The sequence below is a fragment of the Lycium ferocissimum genome, chromosome 5 (assembly GCF_029784015.1).
Source record: "Lycium ferocissimum isolate CSIRO_LF1 chromosome 5, AGI_CSIRO_Lferr_CH_V1, whole genome shotgun sequence".
Classification (NCBI taxonomy): Eukaryota; Viridiplantae; Streptophyta; class Magnoliopsida; order Solanales; family Solanaceae; genus Lycium; species Lycium ferocissimum.
The window spans coordinates 2,061,915-2,080,561 of NC_081346.1; the positions used below are offsets into that span (position 1 = coordinate 2,061,915).

Here is an 18,647-nt window from a genome sequence, read left to right on the forward strand (position 1 = left end):
ATATATATATATATATATATATATATGTATATATATGTATATATTTAAATGTATATTTAAATCATTGTACTTTATTTTCTTAGTACATATAGTTGAGTTACAAACTATGGATGGACACAAGTCTTTAGGGAGATCTTTCCCTAGTAAACTTTCTTCTTTGCATCGCTCGGATCCTGGTTGACTGATTTGAGGTCAAGTTCCCTTATGCCTCATTTTTTTGGAACACTTGGTTTGTAGAAATAGGAGTGCTTTTTTGGTTCATCTCCATATCTGTAGTTCATAGACACAGTAGATGCAAGTTTCATAAGGCTTTTTTGAGCCTTCTGTAAGACTGTAGTTGTCTTTACTTTAGCAATATAGAAGCCAATAGCATCTAAATACCAGCCACTTCTCCCTTTAAAACCAACAATCTGGCCACCTTCCATTGGCAATGAAAATGGTGTTCCTCCTTCTACACCAAATGGTCCAAATTTTCTTTTGTTGCTGCTAAAAGTGAGGGATCTTATCACAGGAGTGCCACCATACACCACTGGAGAATAATAGCCGCTAACACTCGTCAGGTATTCTTCTGGAAATTGCAGCTTAATCTGGAATTGAGATATATCAAAGGTTAATATTAAGTTTCGTCGTAATAATAAAAGTTGATGGTGAACAGGCCAAAGAAAAAAAAAAAAAAAAAAAAAAAGAGTTACACAGACAATGTTAAAAAGGGTTATATTATCAGCTAATTTATAAGGTAATTAACAAGTAAATGTTTACTGTGAAATGTCCCACACTAGTTGAGGGAGTGACCTCACGTGTCTCGGAAATACTCTCACCTAATGAACCAACTTTTGTGGTTAAGTTACCCATCGTCTATTTCCTTTAACGTGGTATCGTAGTTAAATTCATTCCAATTATTAGTTTGTCTAATGAAGAGCTCCTATGTTATATTGTCCAAGCAACAACTGATTAATCCTAAGCATAGCATAGGGAAGGTGTTAAGCATACTGCATTAGTTGAGGGGTGCATTGGTGTCTTTGTATGGTCTTGAACAATCTCGTCACATGATATATAAACTAACTTGTTAAACAAAGTTTCAAGTTAAAAACCTTATAAAAATGGTAGTAACCAACATTTTATAATAAGTAAAATTACACTAATAATGTAAAAAAATCTTTATATTATCAGATATCCAAAGATTAAAGAGTTACCTGAGCAGTTCTATTGCCTCCAACTCCTCCATGCTTCTCTGCTTGATAAGGCTTGCCATTTTGGTCATAGACCACAGTCATGGAGTCTACACAAAGAGAATAGACAAGGGTAATTTCTCTCACTCCATTGAAACTACCATCATCCCAAGGGCTTCCACCATGACCACCCCATGTTCCAATAACGATCCTCTTCTTTAATTCGTCTCCTTGGTCCTTCTCAACCTTCTACATGCATTTTATCCGCAATTAGTTCATTAATCTTGCGGTCGAGACAGATTCAAAATCTAAATTTGAAGGCTTTCAACATTAATGTCTTTATAACAGAATTTAGTGGCGGAGTCGAGACTTTTACTAAAGAATTCAAAAGGATTTAACATATACTATATATATTAAAAAAAAAAAAAAAAAAAAAGGTACTCCCTCCGTCTCAATACATATGAGGGTATTTGACTGGGTATGAAGTTTAAGAAAGAAAGAAAGACTTTTGAATTTTGTAGTTTAAAACAAGTCAAATAAATTTTTATGGCTAGAAATAAATTTATTAAGGGTAAAATGAAAAATTGACAGTTAAATTATTGCTAAATATAAAAAGGTGTCATTTTTTTTGGGACTGACTAAAAAGAAGAAGGGAGCACTACTTGGCTAGACAGTGTAATTCTCTTCAAAATTGTATCAATTGACACCCCTTGCTTTGGACAAGGGTGGCTACGTCACTGACGGAGCCTATTGTGTACTTCTGCTATTATGGGTCACAAAACTTGATAGTTGCTAAAATTTTAATGGTTTTTCTCTCACACACAAATTTTAGTGGTTACTCCATACAGAAAATAATGGGTTCAGTTTAAGCGTTTTAGTAAAGTGCATCTTGTCTCTGTCTTAGGCTGCCACAAGATTTTGGCTCTACATAGAAATAAAAATATCTTTTAAATGAAAATGAAAACGTTCAAGCTCAAGATTACTTACCGTGTCCATCCAAGAAAATGCAAAGATAGACAGGCGCAAAGAGCTGATCAAATTGATTTCAAGAAGTAGTGCCTTTGTATAGTGGCAGAAGCCATTGTTTTCTTGCCTATTTTTGTAGCAGTACGTATCTGATTCCTATTCTTACATTCTTCAGAACCTTAGCTTTACATAAGGCATTAGTGGAGACGGTGCAAATCTTATCATGGTTGAAATCTTTGGTGAGAATCAGATGCATATGGCAAAGGCACATAAAGATGACATCGCTTACGCGTTCCCCCATTCAATAACACTATACTACTTGTGTTTGTTCCAATAATCACTAATGCTCCTTTTTTTATCATCAGTAAAAGAAAGATTTCTTTACTTAAAACCAGCACTAGAGAGCGCCGAAATATGTACAGCAAAAAGTCCGAGATAGTCCCCCTCTGATCGGCAAGGGAACTGATAAAACCTGAGAGACAGCGCCACACCACCAATATTTCGGTGTTGAAAAACTTTACTTCCCCAGTTGTATAGAGAACATGCAAAACCAACCATCAGAAAACAGAGTTGACAAATTATTTGGATACTCCCATGAAATGAACACTCTTTATTTTGCCCTTGGTCAGTTTGGGACCGATAAGGGGCGGGGATCAACCAAATGCAACTTAATCTCAGTGAAGCACAATATCTTGGACCAAAACCAAATGAGTTCGTCTGATCATAAATTGTTCTAAAAGAACGAAAAGTAGTTCAAATAAATGACTTAGTAAGTACAGTAAATGCATATATGTCCAATGTATTACTCATTGATATCTGTTAGCTCTGTATCCTCGAGCACCAGTAACTCTTCTGTTATATCTCTGTATCCGTGAGCACCAGTAACTCTTCTGTTATATCAACATCTTCCGGCAGAGGCAAGGGTGACTTGCTCCATTTTAGTTCCAAGCTCATACTAGGCTTCACTGTAGATAAAGCATTTGAAAACTCAGACGTTTTAGCCTCTTCTAAATAATGTCGCCAGCATTTCTTTGAGTAGTATTTACAACAGGTAGGAGTTTTCTCTTTGTTCAATATCTTCTCCTCTATGAACTGTATTCCACAACAAATTACAATAAGTCAGTCCTATCCACTGAAGTAATAGAAAAAGTATGACTTAAGCATCCAATTAAGATAGAGGTCATCTTACCATGAGGAGGTCACTTGTGGGAGAGGTCTTTAAGGTAAGACTGTTTGGGTGAAAATCTCGCAAGTGACTGTTGAGAAGATTTTCCAGCATTCTTGTTGATTTAGTCAATTCTATCTTGAATGCTCCAGAATGAAGAAGATCGAGTGCTTCCGGTTCCTCATAGATATTCACATCCTATAAGTGCCACAGGAATAAATAAATAAATAAATAAATAATAGAACATATGAGAAAGCCATAAACAATAATCGCTGATAAATTTAATACAAGGAGTTTGACGAGTTTGAGACCTGTTTGGAGGCAAGAAACAACGTGAAACCTTTGCCAGCAAACCCTTCAATGAATTTCTTCACTTTATCAGGGTGAAACTTCTGTTTTTGGGATTTCAAGTGAAGCTTCACTTCTTGCAACCGTGAAGCATTCATGTAGGAAAAAGGCAGCTCAGCACCACCAGTATATTCAATTGAAAGTAGATTTGGTGCATCAATGTTGGCTTCCTTTAGTTTGTGGCACCTAACCAGAGAAAGTTTCTTCAGCTTGTCACTCAATATTGTAATTCTATGCAATGTTTGGCACTCCAACAGGAATAATTTTTCAAGTAACGGGAAGTAGGAGACTTGTTGCTGAAAGGACTTATCTGCCATACGTGCATGCTTCAAAGTCAGATTCTTAAGATTTCCGCACCCTGCTAAGATTATTTTGCACCTTGAAGATTTCTTCCCATGGAACCAAAACGTCTCAAGATTGGGCGCCTCAAGTTTGATCGACCTGAGGCTGGAGCGCTCATGTACCTCAAACCTATTTAGCTTAGGCAGAGATGAAACATGCAAGAATTTCAAACCAAAGCAATTGATCAGTCGCATATCCTCGATCAAAGGGCAGCCCTGGACAAAATTATGGACTATATTCTCATTGATACGCATTGCTTTCATGGATAACTCCCGCAAGTTTTGGAGCTTTATGGCTACAGAATCACCTACTCCACATCCGTAGAGCTTCAATGAAGTTATTGTCCTGGAAGCAAAGACGACCTGAGGCAGAACGTAAAATTTGCCAGGCATTTTCACATGGATATCAAGCTCACTAATATTCTTGTCAGTAGCAACACTTATCCAGTGATTCATAAAGGGAAACAAAAGATCAACACAATAGACGACATGCAGCCTGAACTTTTGTATACTTGGCAACAGGTCAAGTCTGGTTGCTAAGGTGTTCTCAACAAACAGAACGAACTTGTTTATAAATGTCACCTCTGCACCTCCCAGGGTTTGCTCATACACCTTTTTGAAAACTGAGCTCTGTTTCTCCACTGGTAGAGGTTGGAGATGATCCCATTTACCTGCATCCTTTAGACATACGAAGCGCCTCTGATCAAAATCAAAGGACGTGAAAGAATCCCAAATGAATTTCCACTTCTTAGACAAAACGCTAGTTCTTGCTTTATCATTTGGCCAGCGGAGAAGACAAAGGATGTGATGTAAAATGTGTTCAGGCAACTCAGAGATCCTGTCCGCATCAACTGCTCTTTCGTCTGTGTTGGTGTTCTCCGTCATCTTTCCCTGTTTTCTATTTACCTTTCTTTGTGTCCTGCCTTTTCTTTTCCTTTTCTTCATTAACGTCCCGTCTTTGCAAAATCTAGAGTCCCTTCGTTTAGCAAAAAATAGTTGTAGAGCTTTAGACATCATATTGTTGTTCAAAATTCTTATTCAGATTCAAGAAAGAAACCTCCATTTTGCTAAAAACTACATAAGTAAACTCCATTTCCTCATCACTTGAGTTCAATAAGAAGACACAATATCTTTAAATTTAGCATATAACAACGAAACTAAAACCCCAAAGAGAAATCAAAGCAATCCAAACATCAATCCCAAAAAAAAAAAGGAATGATATCAATCAATTTTTAACCTGTATCAGAAGGTTATTAAAACTTGCCAAAATTCTTGTTCAGATTCAAGAAAGAAACCCTCCATTTTACTAAAAACTGCAAAAGTAAACTCCATTTATGTGATGATGAATTCAAATACATGCACCACCATCTGATCTTAATTTAAAAAAAAAAAAAAAAATCCATTTCCTAATCACATAAGGACAATGAGAAGACCAAAATCTTTAGGTTTTAGGGTATAAAGACAAAACTAAAACCCCAAAGAGACCCAAAATGAAATCAATAGAAGAAAAAATATCAATTAATTTGTAACCTGTATGAGCATGTTAGTAAAAAAAAAAAAAAAAAAGCTTAAAAATGATTTTACTGATATTTGTGCCAAATTTAATGTAAGCATGTAATAGAAGACCAAAATCTCTAGGTTTAGGGTATAAAGACGAAACTAATGCCCAAAGAGACCGAAAAAGAAATCAAAGCGATCCCAAATGAATAGGCAAAAAGAAGGAAAAGTATCAATCAATTTCTAACCTGTATCAGCATGTTATTGAAACAAAAAAACTTAAATGGTCTTACTAATTTATTTATTTTCCAAAATAACGTATGAATAAACGTAATTGAATACGAAGTAACCTAAGCATAACAATCTTAATCAGCCTTACACCCTAAATGTCAATTCGGATAACAATTTGATCGTATCGTAAAATTAATTTCAGACATATAAAAGAAAATCAATAAGAAATGCAAAAAATACCTCGGATTTTGGCAAGACGAACTGATGAACTGTGTTTGATCAAGTCAAGCTATTTATACAGGCTAGAAAATCCGGGTCATGTTTGATGAGAGGCCGGGTCAAGCTAACTTCTATTTGGGCTTTCAATTCTGTCGAAAAGCCCAAAGCGTCTCTCGACTGCAATTCGCAGAATTGCCCTTCTTTAGGGGTGGTCTTTAAATTTTGCCCCTCATATTTGAAATCTTTAAATTTTTCTTGGCTTAAAAAACCCGTGGGTTCCGGTTCGAACCCACACATAGTCAAAATTTAAAAAAATTTCGCAAGGCAGAGTTTAAATTTCGCTATGCCCCCACCGGCATACACTTGTGAAGGAATTACCAAAGTTGTGCCGGACCCGGCATACTTATGCAGGGGCGGATGGAGCATTATAATTTGGGGTTCAATTGAACCCCAAACTTTCGATGTGGTGTACAAATTTATATGTAAAAATTTACTAAATTTACAATAAATAGTAGATATGAACCCATAACTTTAGAAATATAATGGTTCAATGCTAAAAATTTAAAAGGTTGAACCCCAAGAGTTTAAATCCTAGATCCGCTTTTGTACTTATGCCTTATGGGTAGACTTGGCATAAGTATGCCGGATCCGGCATAACTTTGATAATTCCTTCACAAGTTTATGCGCCGGTCCCAAGATAAAAGTTTGCCCATTAAAAGTATGCCCCGCTAAGATAAACTTGTGAAGGAATTACCAAAGTTATGCCGGACCCGACATACTTATGCCAAGTCTGCCCATAAGGCATGAGTATGCCGGGTCCGGCATAAATTTTATAATTCCTTAACAAGGGTATCGGTCCCGAGATACACGCGACCCAAACCTTGCCTTGCAATTTTTTTTTTAATTTATGCTTGAGCCGGGGTTCGAACTCAGAACCTCATGATTTCTGCGTGAAAGCTCAAAGTTGCAATGCAAAGGGAAAAAAATTAAAGACCAGTACTATGAGGGGCATAATTTAAAGACCACAAATATGAGGGGCAAAATTTAAAGACCACCCCAAAAGAAGGGCCATCCGCGCAAAAAAAATGACTGAGAAGGCGCTTTTTAGGGAAAATTACACTCTATGTCTGCTGCCAGAAAAATATTTACGCCACGTAGCACAGATAGTGAGTTTGTTAGCCGGTTTAGTCCATATGTGTGTATAAACACCTTTTATGCATTATTATACCCTTCTATATAAGGTTGAGACATTATGTGTAATGATTTTCCTCAAGTATGATGTTGTATAATATTATATATTGGGCTACATAGCGTAATATTTGATGTTGGAGAATATATTTTTGAAAACTTCCCTTTTTAGGGGCTGATTTGCGAAAATGTTCCTTTTCTAAGCCACCCTTTAGATTTTGTTCTAATTCTTAAAAGTTCTTGCAAATATATCCCCTAGAGTAGACAAAACATTAAATTAAAGAGTAAAGGGTCAAAAACACACCTAAACTATCACCTTTTTTTGTGTTTCATACCTGAACTATCCGAAGTGAGCAAAACACACCTAAACTAGTACTATACAGTTAGCAAAACACACTTGGACTTATATACTATAATGTGTGTGCTACACTCTCTTTTTTTGTTTAAAAATAGTGCCACGTGGCACTCCACGTGGATAAATATTTTCACTGTGGCATAAGTTAATTCCACTTGGATAAATAAAAGGTTAAAAGTTAAAAGCCTAATACGTTTGGGTAAAATTAGAAATTAAAACATACACTAATAAACAACATCTTCAAATTTTTCTTCTTCTTCAATTCATCCTCAAGTTCCTTCTTATCCATTTTCAAGCCAAGAATAACAGCCTTTGCTTGGGCTGGTAATGTATCATCATACCGATCAAAGAATCCACAAGCAACACGACCACTAATCTGAAAAAAATAAATCACACCATTTAACCGGATGATTAATGGAAAAAACATATTGGTTAATGTATAATAATTTGAAAGACGGTTACCCCATAATTCGGGCATCCATAAAAACGTCTTCCCGGATGATTATTCGTTGTTGATGTTCTTATCGTTGCAGGCTACCCACATTTACAAAAGACATTCTTCCTCATTTTGACAAGAAAATATGACCAATGAAAAAGATGAAAGGAAACAAAAGGGAGGAGAAAATCTTATTAGCCCTTACAGAAGAAGAAAATGAAGAACAAGGTTGATAATGAAGAACAATAAATGAAATAAATATGCACAGGAGAAGAAGAAATGAAGAAAAATGGTTGAGAAATGATGAAGAAGAAAGGGGAGGGCTTAGGGTTTTAAAGAATTAATTGGAATTTTTTTTTAAAAAAAAATTAATAATGATTCAGCAAAATATAGCCGTTATCTATGCCAAATGGACAAAAAAAAAATTGATAAAATTTTGCTTCACGCGCTTTGAGGTGAGTGAGGTCAAACATTTAGTCTAGTCAGTATCCAGGTGTGTTTTGCTCACTTTGGATAGTTCAGGTATGAAACACAAAAAAACGTGATAGTTTAAGTGTGTTTTTGACCCTTTACTCTAAATTAAACATTAAATTGTAGTCTAACATTACAATTTACAAAATTTTATATAGTGATCTAACGTTTCTTCATAAGATTTTTAGTTTGCTCAGAAGGAAACTTTAGACTATGGTCTAAAAAGTTCATACGTTGCACGAAAAATAAAAAGAATGTCATTCTTGAACAACTGTCAAAAAAGAGACAATCGACAAAAAAATTGTAAAAGGGTTCCTATTTGGATACCATATTTAACATGTACCTATTTTTTTTTCAGGTCTACCAAATTCGAAACAACTTCAAACATGCGGTGATGAGGTGGCTAAAGTTAAGCCTGTCAAGCGTAATTAACTTTACATAAGAATGTCTAAAGTTACATGTGGCTGAAATTCATGCAAAAATGATTGAACTTTAGTCTCATGTGCCTAGATTTCAGTCATATGAAACTTCAAATATTGGGTGTGTCGAACCTAACTTGAGACACTGCATTTTTTAAGTTATTTCAAAGAGGATGCACTTGTAAATTTCCATCTAAATGGTTACTATATATATATATGATTTTGCTATCCCACAACATGAAGGTTGTAGGATAGCATTGTACCCATTTTTTATTTTCCTTAAATGCCCTTAAAAGTGCTTTGCAACATAATGGGGTGGTCTTTTTGACTATGAAAATTTCAAATACAACTAATTTGGAAAACACCGAAACCCCTATTTGCACTTTTTTTCACTTTCAACACATTCAAAGAACCAAATATCAGCTAGCTCTATATCAAGCACCATAACTCATCCATTTTCACAACAACTAATAGGGCCAACAGTTTAGAACTACTGTTTTCCTTTTTGCAACTACATACTTTCCTGGAATAAGAAAGCCTGAAGGTGACTTAACTACTTTTTGTCGATTTATTCTACTCTGCCAGGAGACCTGAGTGCTCCATGGATAATGAGAGCTTCCTGCAGTAGCGAGCTCACCGATCTCCATTTTAGTTCAAACCTTGTAGTTGGATTCACCCTAGATACTGAAAACTCAAACATATTAACCTCTTTTAAATAATGTCGCCAGCATTTCTTTGAGTAATATTTACAGCAGCTAGGAGTCCTCTCTTTGTTCATCATCTCCTCCTTCAAGAACTGTATTCAACAGAAAATAACAATGAGTTTCTAACCAATGTAGCGATAGAAAGCATTGAACTACCAGGAAGTATAACTTAAGGATCTAGTTAAGATAGAGGTCTCTTACCGTGAGGAGTTCACTACTGGGAGATGTCTCTAAGGTAAGAGTTTTTGGGTGAAAATCTCGCAAGTGACTATTGAGAAGATTTCCCAATATCTTTGTTGATTTAGTCAATTCTATCTTATACACTTTAGAGGGAAGTTGAAGGATTCCTCTCAAATCCTCATAGATAAACACATCCTATAAGTGCCACAGGAACGAATATAATTAAATTGACACATGAGAAAGCCATAGACAATCATCACTGATAACTTTAAAGAGTATAACAAATATGAGACCTGTTTGGAGGCAAGAAACAAGTTGAAACCTTTGGCATCAAATCCTTTAATGAATTTCTGCACTTCATTAGAGTGAAACTTTTGTTTTTGGGATTTTAAGTGAAGCTTCACTTCTTGCAACCGAGAAGCATTAATGGAAGAAAAACGCAGCTCAGCTCCAGTATACTCAAATGAAAGTAGATTTGGTGCATCAATGTTGGCTTCCTTTAGCTTGTGGCACCTTATCACCGACAGCTTTTTCAGCTTGTCACTCAATATCGTAATCCCATGCAATGCATGACACTCCAACAGGTACAATTCTTCAAGCAACGGGAAGTAGGAGATATATTCCTGAAATGACTTATCTGCCATATGTGCATGCCTCAACATCAAATTCTTAAGATTTCCACACCCTGCTAAGAGTATTTTGCACCTTGAAGACTTCTTTCCGTGGAACCAAAATGTCTCAAGATTTGGTGCCTCAAGTTTGATCCACCTGAGGTTGGAGCCCTCATGTACCTCCAACCTATTTAAATTAGGCAGAGATGAAACATGCAAGAATTTCAAACCATAGCAATTGATCAGTCGCATATCTTCGATAAAAGGGCAGCCTTGGACAAAACGATGGACTACCTTCTCATTTATTCGCATCGTTTTCATGGATAGCTCCCGCAGGTTTTGGAGCTTTATGTCATCATCATCCATTACGTCACCAACAAAATCATCCTTTACGTCATCGTCATCACTATAATCGACTCCACATCCGTTAAGCTTCAACGAGGTTATTGACTTTGAAGCAAAGAGGGCATAAGGCAGTACGTAAGGTCTGTCTTTGCAATCCAAATCCACATGGAGTTCAAGCTCTTTAACATTCTTCTCAATGGCAACACCAATCCAATCATCCATTAAACTCCTCAACATCATAGTTAAATGAGTGACACGCAGCCTAAACTTTTGTATACTTGGCAAAGGTTCAACTCTGGTTACCAGGGCGTTTGCAACAAACAGAATGAACTTTTCTATCACTGGCACATCTCCGGTAAATTCCTCAAGCGCAAATTTTAACATGTAGCTCTGTTTCTCCGCTGGTGGAGGTTGAAGATGATTCCAATTCTTTTCATCCTCTTCATGTCTAAACCAATTCTGATCAAAATCAAAGGATGTGAAAGATTTCCAAATGCCTTTCCACTTCTTAGACAAAACACTAGTTCTTGCAATATCTTTTGACCTGTGGAGAAGATGAAGGATATGATGTAAAATGTGTTCAGGCAACTCAGAGATCCTGTCCGCATCAACTGCTCTTTCATCTGTGTTGATGTTCTCCATCATCTTTCCCTTCTTTTTATTTACCTTTCGCTGTGTCCTGCCTTTTAGTTTCCTTTTCTTCATTAATGTCCCGTCTTTGCAAAACCTAGAGACCCTTCGTTTAGCAAACAATAAGTGTAGAGCTTTAGACATCATACTGTTGCCAAAAAATCTTGTTCAGATTCAAAAAGGAAACCTCCATTTTATTAAAAAACTACATAAGTAAACCTTCATAAAAAAACTACATAAATAAACTACATTTCCTCATCACATGAGGACAATGAGAATACCAAAATCTTTAGTTTTAGGGTATAACGACAAAACTAATACCCAAAGAGAAATCAAAGCAATCCAAAATCATTACGTAAAATATCAATCAATTTTTTACCTGTATCAGCAGGTTATTAGAACAAAAAATTTAAATGATCTTACTAATTTTTTTTATGCGCAAGCATAATTGAATGTGAAGTAAGCTAAGCGTATCCATCTTAATCAGCCTGAAAGCCTATATTCCATTTCGGGTAATTGAATGCAAAGTAACCTAAGCATATCCATCTTAGTTTTAATTATAGCGACGAAAAAACTAATAACCCAAAGAGAAATCAAAGCAGTCTTAAATCAATCGGAAAAAATAAGAAAAAATATCAATCAATTTTTAACCTGTATCAGCATATTATTAAGACAAAAGGCTTAAATTGCCAAAATTAACGTATGCATAAACGTAATAGAATGTGAATTAACCTAACCATAGCCATCTCTCAATCAGACTGAAATCCTAAATGCCAATTTGGGTAACAACTTCATCGTACCATTTAGTAGAAATAATCTCAGAGATATGAAAATGCGAAATTACCTTTCGGAATTTGGGAAGGTGAACTGACGAAGTGTGTTGATTAACATTTTTACGGTCAAGTTATTTATATAAGGGTTCGTCGACTGTAATTATGTCGAAAAGGGCCGGGTTGTTTACCCAGGAAGCTAAATTCTACTTGGGCTTTGGATGCTGTCGGAAAGCCCAGAACGTCTTTGGACTGAGAAGGCAGTTGGGTCATTTGCAATTTTTTTTGTGCTGGTCTCTAATTTTTGTCCCCAAGACAAATATCTTTAGAGCGAGGCATAAGTTTATACTTTAGTATAATTATATCTCATAAATTATGTCCCGCGACTTTAAAGATTTATGTCTCGCTTGGCATAAATTAGATTTTGAAGGGCAAAAAATAAAGATCAGCCCATTTGGAGGGAAAACCATGCAATTTCTTCAAGGCAGTTCTTAGGGTGCAAATGTCTCTTTTTAAGCCGCTATTTAGATTTTGTCACTATTCTTAAAATTTGTGAAAATATAGCCATAGAATTGACAAAATATTAGACTATCCTCTAGCATTATAAAATTTTAGAATGTGATCGGACGTTTTCTCATAAGATTTTTAGTTTATTTAAAAGGAATCATTAGATTGTAGTCTAAAAAGGTCCATATGTTGCAAGAGGAATAAAAAGAATGTTCGTTTGCTAAAAAGTTATCCTAAAAAGAGGCCAATTGTCGAAAATTTCATAAAATTTTTATGGGGTACCCTATTTGGACATCACTATCTGACATGCACTCATTAAAACAAAAAAAAAGTTGCACGTCTGCAATCTTCAAAACAACTTCACATATGCATGTTAAGCCTAACTTTAGACAAAAATGTAATTTTTTTACAGGGTACCCTATTTGGACATCACTATCTAACATGCACTCATTAAAACAAAAAAGTTGTACGCCTACAATCTTCAAAGCAACTTCATATGAAGCTTCATACATTTTGTCTGTCAAGCCTAACTTCAGACACCTTTATCTGAAGTTGTTTTGAAGTAGATAGACTTATAAATTTTTAAGTATTGCGAGTAGTGGTCCTGAAATCGGTATTCGTGCACTTCGGCCGGAAAAACTGGTTTTTAGGCCAAGCCTAGAACATCAATTTTACCTATTAGTCAGGCAAAAAGTTTCATAGTGGATATTTATACTTAATTACATTAATTTATTATAGTTAAATAGTAGTTAAATTAGTTATTCTACATAAGAATGAAGTGATTTTATATATTATTCATAATTTGCGATAAAGGTGCTGAAAAAGAACCGGTGCACCTATTGTTCTAAATTTATAGTCAGCCTAATTCAAACTCAACCAACTCTATTCTTTTCAAACTATGAAAATGGTACAAACATATTATTGCAGCTCTTGTAATGGATGACAGTGAGGTTTCAATGAGTAATATCTTTAATTAAAGAGGGATAAATGAGTTTATATTGCCGTTAGTCTGAAAATTCTTCCCATGAATGTAAAACGGAGGTAGAGAATTTCTATTTCTAGTCTGTAGTCGCATGATTAATAGAATTATAAACTTCTCCACCGACTTTTCTGTAGTCGACGATTTTTGTACTATCTATTATGTTACTCAATTTAGGTAAATTAGGTGCTTTTTGAATCCACACATGATCTTTAAAGAAATGGAAGATAAAGAAAATAATATAGTATGTGAAAGCGTCCTGCTGGTAGTAGGCCCTAAGCTTGAATTTGTATTGGTGGTTTAATTTGCACTAGAAAGTTAGGCCGTGAAATATTTTTTTGAAAACTATGAGAGAGTTTTGTTGTTGGTTGAGCTAAATCAGCCGAAAAACACTAATAAGGTGTAATATTGTTCAATTAGAGTCAAATTCATACGATTTTCTTAAAAAATTGCATATCATTAAGAGTGGATTTGTATATGCAACTTTCTAATTTTTTTTTTTTTTTAAATATTAGCATTGAAGCTTTGTCGCATTTTGATATTAAAATCAAACTAAATTCACGTGACTTATTACATAAAACGGGTCAATTTTCCAGATTCAATGTATGTCATCCACATGCTCAAGACATTTTTAGCTACCGATGCCCTGATCTAGCTTTTTTCTTGCATGTGGCATTTTTCAAATTATTAAAAGCATTATAAGTCGAAAAGTTATAAAATGACCGTTTTTTTGCTTTTGATTCATTTTCGCACGTAAATACTTTTAATATTTAATCAGACACATAAATAAGCCAAAAATGCCAACCGAACTTATGAATTTTGCTCTCAAACATCCTTAGATAAAGTACAAAAATGGAAAGAGTAGCATTTTAAAATTAAAAATGATTGAAAAGTTCAATCCTCGACCCTCGGATCTCAAAGAAATTAAAAACACAAAAACAAAAAAAGAAAGGAGACAAAATGAGAATACCTGAATGTTTTAAGTTCGAAAAATCGAATTAGTTTGGTTCGGTGTTTGGTGTCCATCGTCAAAAAATCGAAATCGAAATAGCCGAACCGAAAAACCGAACGAGCACCGAAATTTAATACATTACCTAAAAAAATTAAAATAGTCAAAATTAAGTTTAAAGAAATTGTAATAAAAACACTTGATTGAAAAAAACAAATAAAAAAGAAAGGGATGACTTTAGGATTAATGTAAGTGACGCGAGTATATATATTTAAAAATCTGTAATATTGATTATAGTTTTTCTTTGTATCTGTTTGTTTTTGATTTTGATTTCAATTTATCAGTTTTATGTTTATTCTTTTGAGAATTTTAGTGTCGATGGAATCAACACAATATTATATTAAAAAAAAAACATTAAAAAAATCGAAATCGAACTTTAAAAAAAGCAGAAAAGCCAAATAAGTTTGATGCCTCATTACATAGCAGAATTGAAGTTTGATAAAAATTGAAAAATCGAATTAAACGTGGTAGCCAAATAAATGCTCATTACATTTGGAATTTTCAATGTACATAAAAGCACAAGACAAATCTAATTACGCAAACATCTAGGTTCTTCCAACAACAATCAACAACATACACCTACACCCTTTGCTTTCCCATTATCTCTCTCACACATAAAAAAAAGCTTCTTTCGGCTTCCCAACCAAGACAACTTCGATTACTGCAAAAAACAAAAATTAAATTTCTCTTTACTTCCACGTTTGGCAAAGATGTCATCAACAAACTAAAGCTTAACACCAACAGATTTGGTGTTGATAACAAGATTCTGTTTTTATTCTTCACACCCAAACAACATCTCTTTGGTCTCTAGATTCTTCATAAAGATTTATACCTTCAACTTCAATCAGGCCCATACACTCTCATTAATTAAGCTCAATAAAAAGATTAGCTCAATTTTTTCACTTTCTTGCTCCACCCCATGATATCTGTTTCACCATTTTTAGCCTAGTAGTTATTCAGTAGCCAAATCTTGGGATTTGAACTTTTACTTTTTTTGATCTGGGGACATATCCACTTGCTTTGAGTGGCATTTTCTCGATCTGGGGTTAAAATTATCTTGCCTATACTGTTTTGTTGAATCAACTATTGCTGAGATTCATAAAAATCCTTGCTTTATAAAGTAAAATGTTGTGAACCACACACCATTTTGTGAAGATAAGTATATGTACAGGAAAACCTGATTTTCCTTGAATTGATTTTTGTAGTGGAAAGTATTTGGTAGATATAGAAATGAAGTCAAGAGTAGGGAGTCAAGGGTCATTAGAGGAAGGTAACGAACCTGTTACTAAGGTGGTAACAAATCAGTATAAGCCTTTACCATTAAGGTTACTTCAGTTTCTATTGCTATTTTTGGGTCTTGGTATTGTATTTTCATTTGTTAGTATGTATATGGTTCGGTATTCAGTAGTACAGAATGTAATCCCTATGGTACAATCAAGATTTCAGCCCTGTATTCAACAACTTAGTTTAGAGAGTTGGATTAAGCCTCCATCGAATCTGTTGCATTCGATGAATGATACTCAGTTGTTTTGGCGAGCTACGATTGTTCCTCAAATTAAAGAATACCCTTTTAATAGAACGCGAAAGATCGCGTTCATGTTCTTGACTAGAGGACCTTTGCCTTTGGCACCTTTGTGGGAGAGATTTTTCAAGGGGAATGAGAAGCTTTATTCGATATATGTTCATTCATTGCCATCATACAATCCTGATTTCCCACCTTCATCAGTATTTCATGGCAGGCAAATTCCTAGTCAGGTAAATTGAGCACATTCTTTTTCCTTTCTAATTGTACATAATGCTTTAGTTTGTTCTTGCCATTATGTCTAAATAAATTAACTTTGCAATAGTAGCCAACCAAGTCCTAATCTTAACTAATCTGTGTGTTACCATGTTGGGATTCTAACATGGGGAACTGTCAAAAAGATTTCCTTTTGAATATATGATTCTATAAACATATTTCTGTGTTTTATGCCTTTAAGGACTTGGTTATTGAAGCAGATCTCAGATAGATTTTAGCTAATTGAAAGGTTATCTTAGTCTGTCATTGTCCTGGGACTCAAAAACTAAACTGTGTGTATTATTTTCTCGTGTAGCCTCTTTTAAGATATATGGATTCATGCTCTTCGAACTGTTTAAGATTTAACCCAAAAGTTCAGCAATAGTGAATGATAACATTTTTTTAAGAAGACACTAGACATATCTGGACTTAATTATAGAGATACAAAGTTGGTGATTTTTTCTTCCTTCTTCAATGTTTATGGTTATGGGCTTCCCCTAAGTTGTGCAAAGTTAGGACATAGGGAAAATAAGTTCTTTGTTGTAGCTCATCATGATCCAACCCAGGTATGTTAGGTGATATGTTACTGCTCATGGTGCTGTACTTGAGGCAATGTCAAGATCATCGAAAGTTGCTTGCGTTTGCAGTAAAGCTTCAATAAAGGTTGAATTGATGGAAGTGGGATAAGAGAGTCAATCTGTTTGGTTTTCTAGTTATTTGAGTTGGCCACAGTTGTTTTCATCTCGATGGTCTCTGAATGTTTGTGACAGCTAATCTCCAATGTAAACCTTATTAACCCTTGATCTCAATAAGAACACTTGAGTTTTTTGCTGGACTAGTGAATGCTGTATATGTTAAGCAGGGACACCAATAGTCGTTCTCCGTTATAGGAAGTTTGTACCATGACATCTGCTTAGTGTATGCCAGGAACTACTGAACCACATACTTTAAAACAAATGTCTTGTTCTAGTCCGTAGGGGGAAGAGAAGCTCATTTCTGTAAGGACTATTTTCTTTGATAATATTGTTAAGGAATATTTTCATACATATATCCATGACGGGTGATGCATATTTGTTAGATTAGAAGGTATACATGAGCTATTTTTGGTGACTGAAGGATGAAGCTCGTTGGTCGAATCCTGTTCGCAAATGTGTTCATGAAAAGATGTTTGCATACCTCTTGGTTTTTCATTTAGCTGCAATTGAGCAGTCTGTGACGCCTAAATTTGGTATTACACGAGTAGATCAATGTCATCATTCTATTGTCTCTTTTGTGTAGGTGGCGGAGTGGGGAAGAATGAGCATGTGTGATGCTGAAAGACGGCTTCTTGCTAATGCACTGCTTGATATCTCCAACGAATTTTTTGTCCTCTTATCCGAGGCATGCATTCCTCTGCAGAACTTCAAAGTTGTCTATCACTACATATCAAAATCCAGGCACAGTTTTATGGGTGCAGTAGATGAACCTGGACCTTATGGAAGAGGGCGTTACAATCCGAATATGTCACCTGAGGTTAACATCACTGATTGGCGTAAAGGATCTCAGTGGTTTGAAGTTAACAGGAAACTGGCTGTTGACATTGTTAAAGACGAGAAGTACCATCCTAAGTTTGAGAAGTTCTGTAGACCAGCGTGTTATGTGGACGAGCACTATTTTCCAACTATGCTGACAATAGAATCTCCTCGCCTCTTAGCAAACCGGACTCTCACTTGGGTGGACTGGTCCAGAGGTGGTGCTCATCCTGCTACATTTGGGAAGGCTGATATTAATGATCATTTTTTCAAGAGAATTTCTGACATGCCGACGTGTATATACAATAACCAGCCAACTTCACTTTGTTTCCTTTTTGCCAGAAAATTTGCTCCTAGTGCTTTGGGTCCTTTATTAGAACATTCTACTAAGTTTTTGGGCTTCTAATATTTTAGCAAGAATAGGAAATTGGTAGCTATTAGATCCGGTGATCAAGCAAGTGTCATGCTTGCTATTAGATGCCAAAGTATGCTCTTTCCTATGATGATATTTGTATTGTTACCTTTAATTGTTAGACTTTGAGTAACATGATTAGTGAGGGTTCATATAGCTGCTGATCTTAACTTCTTGTTGATTTGAGTATGAATTCTTCATATTTCTAACATCCATGAGCAAAAGAATGTAAAATTTCAGAAGAAAATAAAAATAAAAATTATTCACAAAATCTACATCGTAAAGCATGGATTGCTATTTGGATATTCTAAGGTGTCTGAAATGGGAACTCCAGAAGAGAGCAACGGAAGGTTGTCCATTGAGATCCTACTTAATTCCAATATTTGAATATGTTTGAATAAGTTCAG

The 18,647-nt window shown here is 35.1% G+C and overlaps 4 protein-coding genes across 9 annotated transcripts; 1 reads left to right on the top strand and 3 right to left on the bottom strand.

The window, feature by feature from the left end:
* Nucleotides 1-39: 39 nt before the first annotated feature.
* Nucleotides 40-2,354, bottom strand: LOC132055376 (jacalin-related lectin 19). Of its 2 annotated transcripts, none has more exons than XM_059447161.1 (3): nt 2,157-2,354; nt 1,194-1,415; nt 40-587 (listed from the first exon to the last, which is right to left on the bottom strand). In XM_059447161.1, exons 1-3 carry the CDS (start codon nt 2,163-2,165, stop codon nt 210-212), a joined length of 609 nt encoding a protein of 202 aa, XP_059303144.1. In that variant the 5' UTR covers nt 2,166-2,354; the 3' UTR covers nt 40-209. The 2 variants fall into 2 exon arrangements, with proteins under 2 accessions (XP_059303144.1, XP_059303143.1); XM_059447160.1 differs by having other exon boundaries at nt 1,194-1,418; nt 2,157-2,350.
* A 471-nt stretch (nt 2,355-2,825) lies between these two features.
* On the bottom strand, nt 2,826-6,095 carry LOC132055375 (uncharacterized). The gene is made up of 4 exons (XM_059447159.1): nt 5,958-6,095; nt 3,612-4,965; nt 3,325-3,498; nt 2,826-3,227 (listed from the first exon to the last, which is right to left on the bottom strand). The coding sequence occupies exons 2-4, from the start codon at nt 4,932-4,934 to the stop codon at nt 2,991-2,993; spliced, it is 1,734 nt and encodes a 577-aa protein (XP_059303142.1). The 5' UTR covers nt 4,935-4,965; nt 5,958-6,095; the 3' UTR covers nt 2,826-2,990.
* Nucleotides 6,096-9,113: 3,018 nt separating this feature from the next.
* LOC132055377 (uncharacterized) lies at nt 9,114-12,208 on the bottom strand. 5 transcript variants are annotated; one of them, XM_059447163.1, is made up of 4 exons: nt 12,120-12,208; nt 9,983-11,381; nt 9,711-9,884; nt 9,114-9,601 (listed from the first exon to the last, which is right to left on the bottom strand). In XM_059447163.1, the coding sequence occupies exons 1-4, from the start codon at nt 12,164-12,166 to the stop codon at nt 9,374-9,376; spliced, it is 1,848 nt and encodes a 615-aa protein (XP_059303146.1). In that variant the 5' UTR covers nt 12,167-12,208; the 3' UTR covers nt 9,114-9,373. The 5 variants fall into 5 exon arrangements, with proteins under 5 accessions (XP_059303146.1, XP_059303147.1, XP_059303150.1 ...); XM_059447164.1 differs by having other exon boundaries at nt 9,983-11,372; nt 12,120-12,181; XM_059447167.1 differs by lacking the exon at nt 12,120-12,208 and adding an exon at nt 12,076-12,114.
* Nucleotides 12,209-15,063: 2,855 nt separating this feature from the next.
* On the top strand, nt 15,064-18,396 carry LOC132055379 (glycosyltransferase BC10-like). The gene is made up of 2 exons (XM_059447169.1): nt 15,064-16,295; nt 17,596-18,396. The coding sequence occupies exons 1-2, from the start codon at nt 15,771-15,773 to the stop codon at nt 18,232-18,234; spliced, it is 1,164 nt and encodes a 387-aa protein (XP_059303152.1). The 5' UTR covers nt 15,064-15,770; the 3' UTR covers nt 18,235-18,396.
* The last annotated feature ends 251 nt before the right edge of the window (nt 18,397-18,647 follow it).

Coding starts and splice junctions, on each gene's coding strand:
- LOC132055376 (XM_059447160.1), bottom strand. Junction 588..1,193: donor GAGGCAATAGAACTGCTCAG/GTAACTCTTTAA, acceptor TCTCAATTCCAG/ATTAAGCTGCAATTTCCAGA.
- LOC132055377 (XM_059447163.1), bottom strand. CDS start 12,166: ATGTTAATCAACACACTTCGTCAGTTCACCTTCCCAAATTCCGAAAG. Junction 11,382..12,119: donor ACCTTCCCAAATTCCGAAAG/GTAATTTCGCAT, acceptor TGCTAAACGAAG/GGTCTCTAGGTTTTGCAAAG. Junction 9,602..9,710: donor CCAGTAGTGAACTCCTCACG/GTAAGAGACCTC, acceptor TGTTGAATACAG/TTCTTGAAGGAGGAGATGAT.
- LOC132055375 (XM_059447159.1), bottom strand. CDS start 4,934: ATGAAGAAAAGGAAAAGAAAAGGCAGGACACAAAGAAAGGTAAATAGA. Junction 3,499..3,611: donor TGTTTCTTGCCTCCAAACAG/GTCTCAAACTCG, acceptor TGGCACTTATAG/GATGTGAATATCTATGAGGA. Junction 3,228..3,324: donor CCACAAGTGACCTCCTCATG/GTAAGATGACCT, acceptor TGTGGAATACAG/TTCATAGAGGAGAAGATATT.
- LOC132055379 (XM_059447169.1), top strand. CDS start 15,771: ATGAAGTCAAGAGTAGGGAGTCAAGGGTCATTAGAGGAAGGTAACGAA. Junction 16,296..17,595: donor GCAGGCAAATTCCTAGTCAG/GTAAATTGAGCA, acceptor TCTTTTGTGTAG/GTGGCGGAGTGGGGAAGAAT.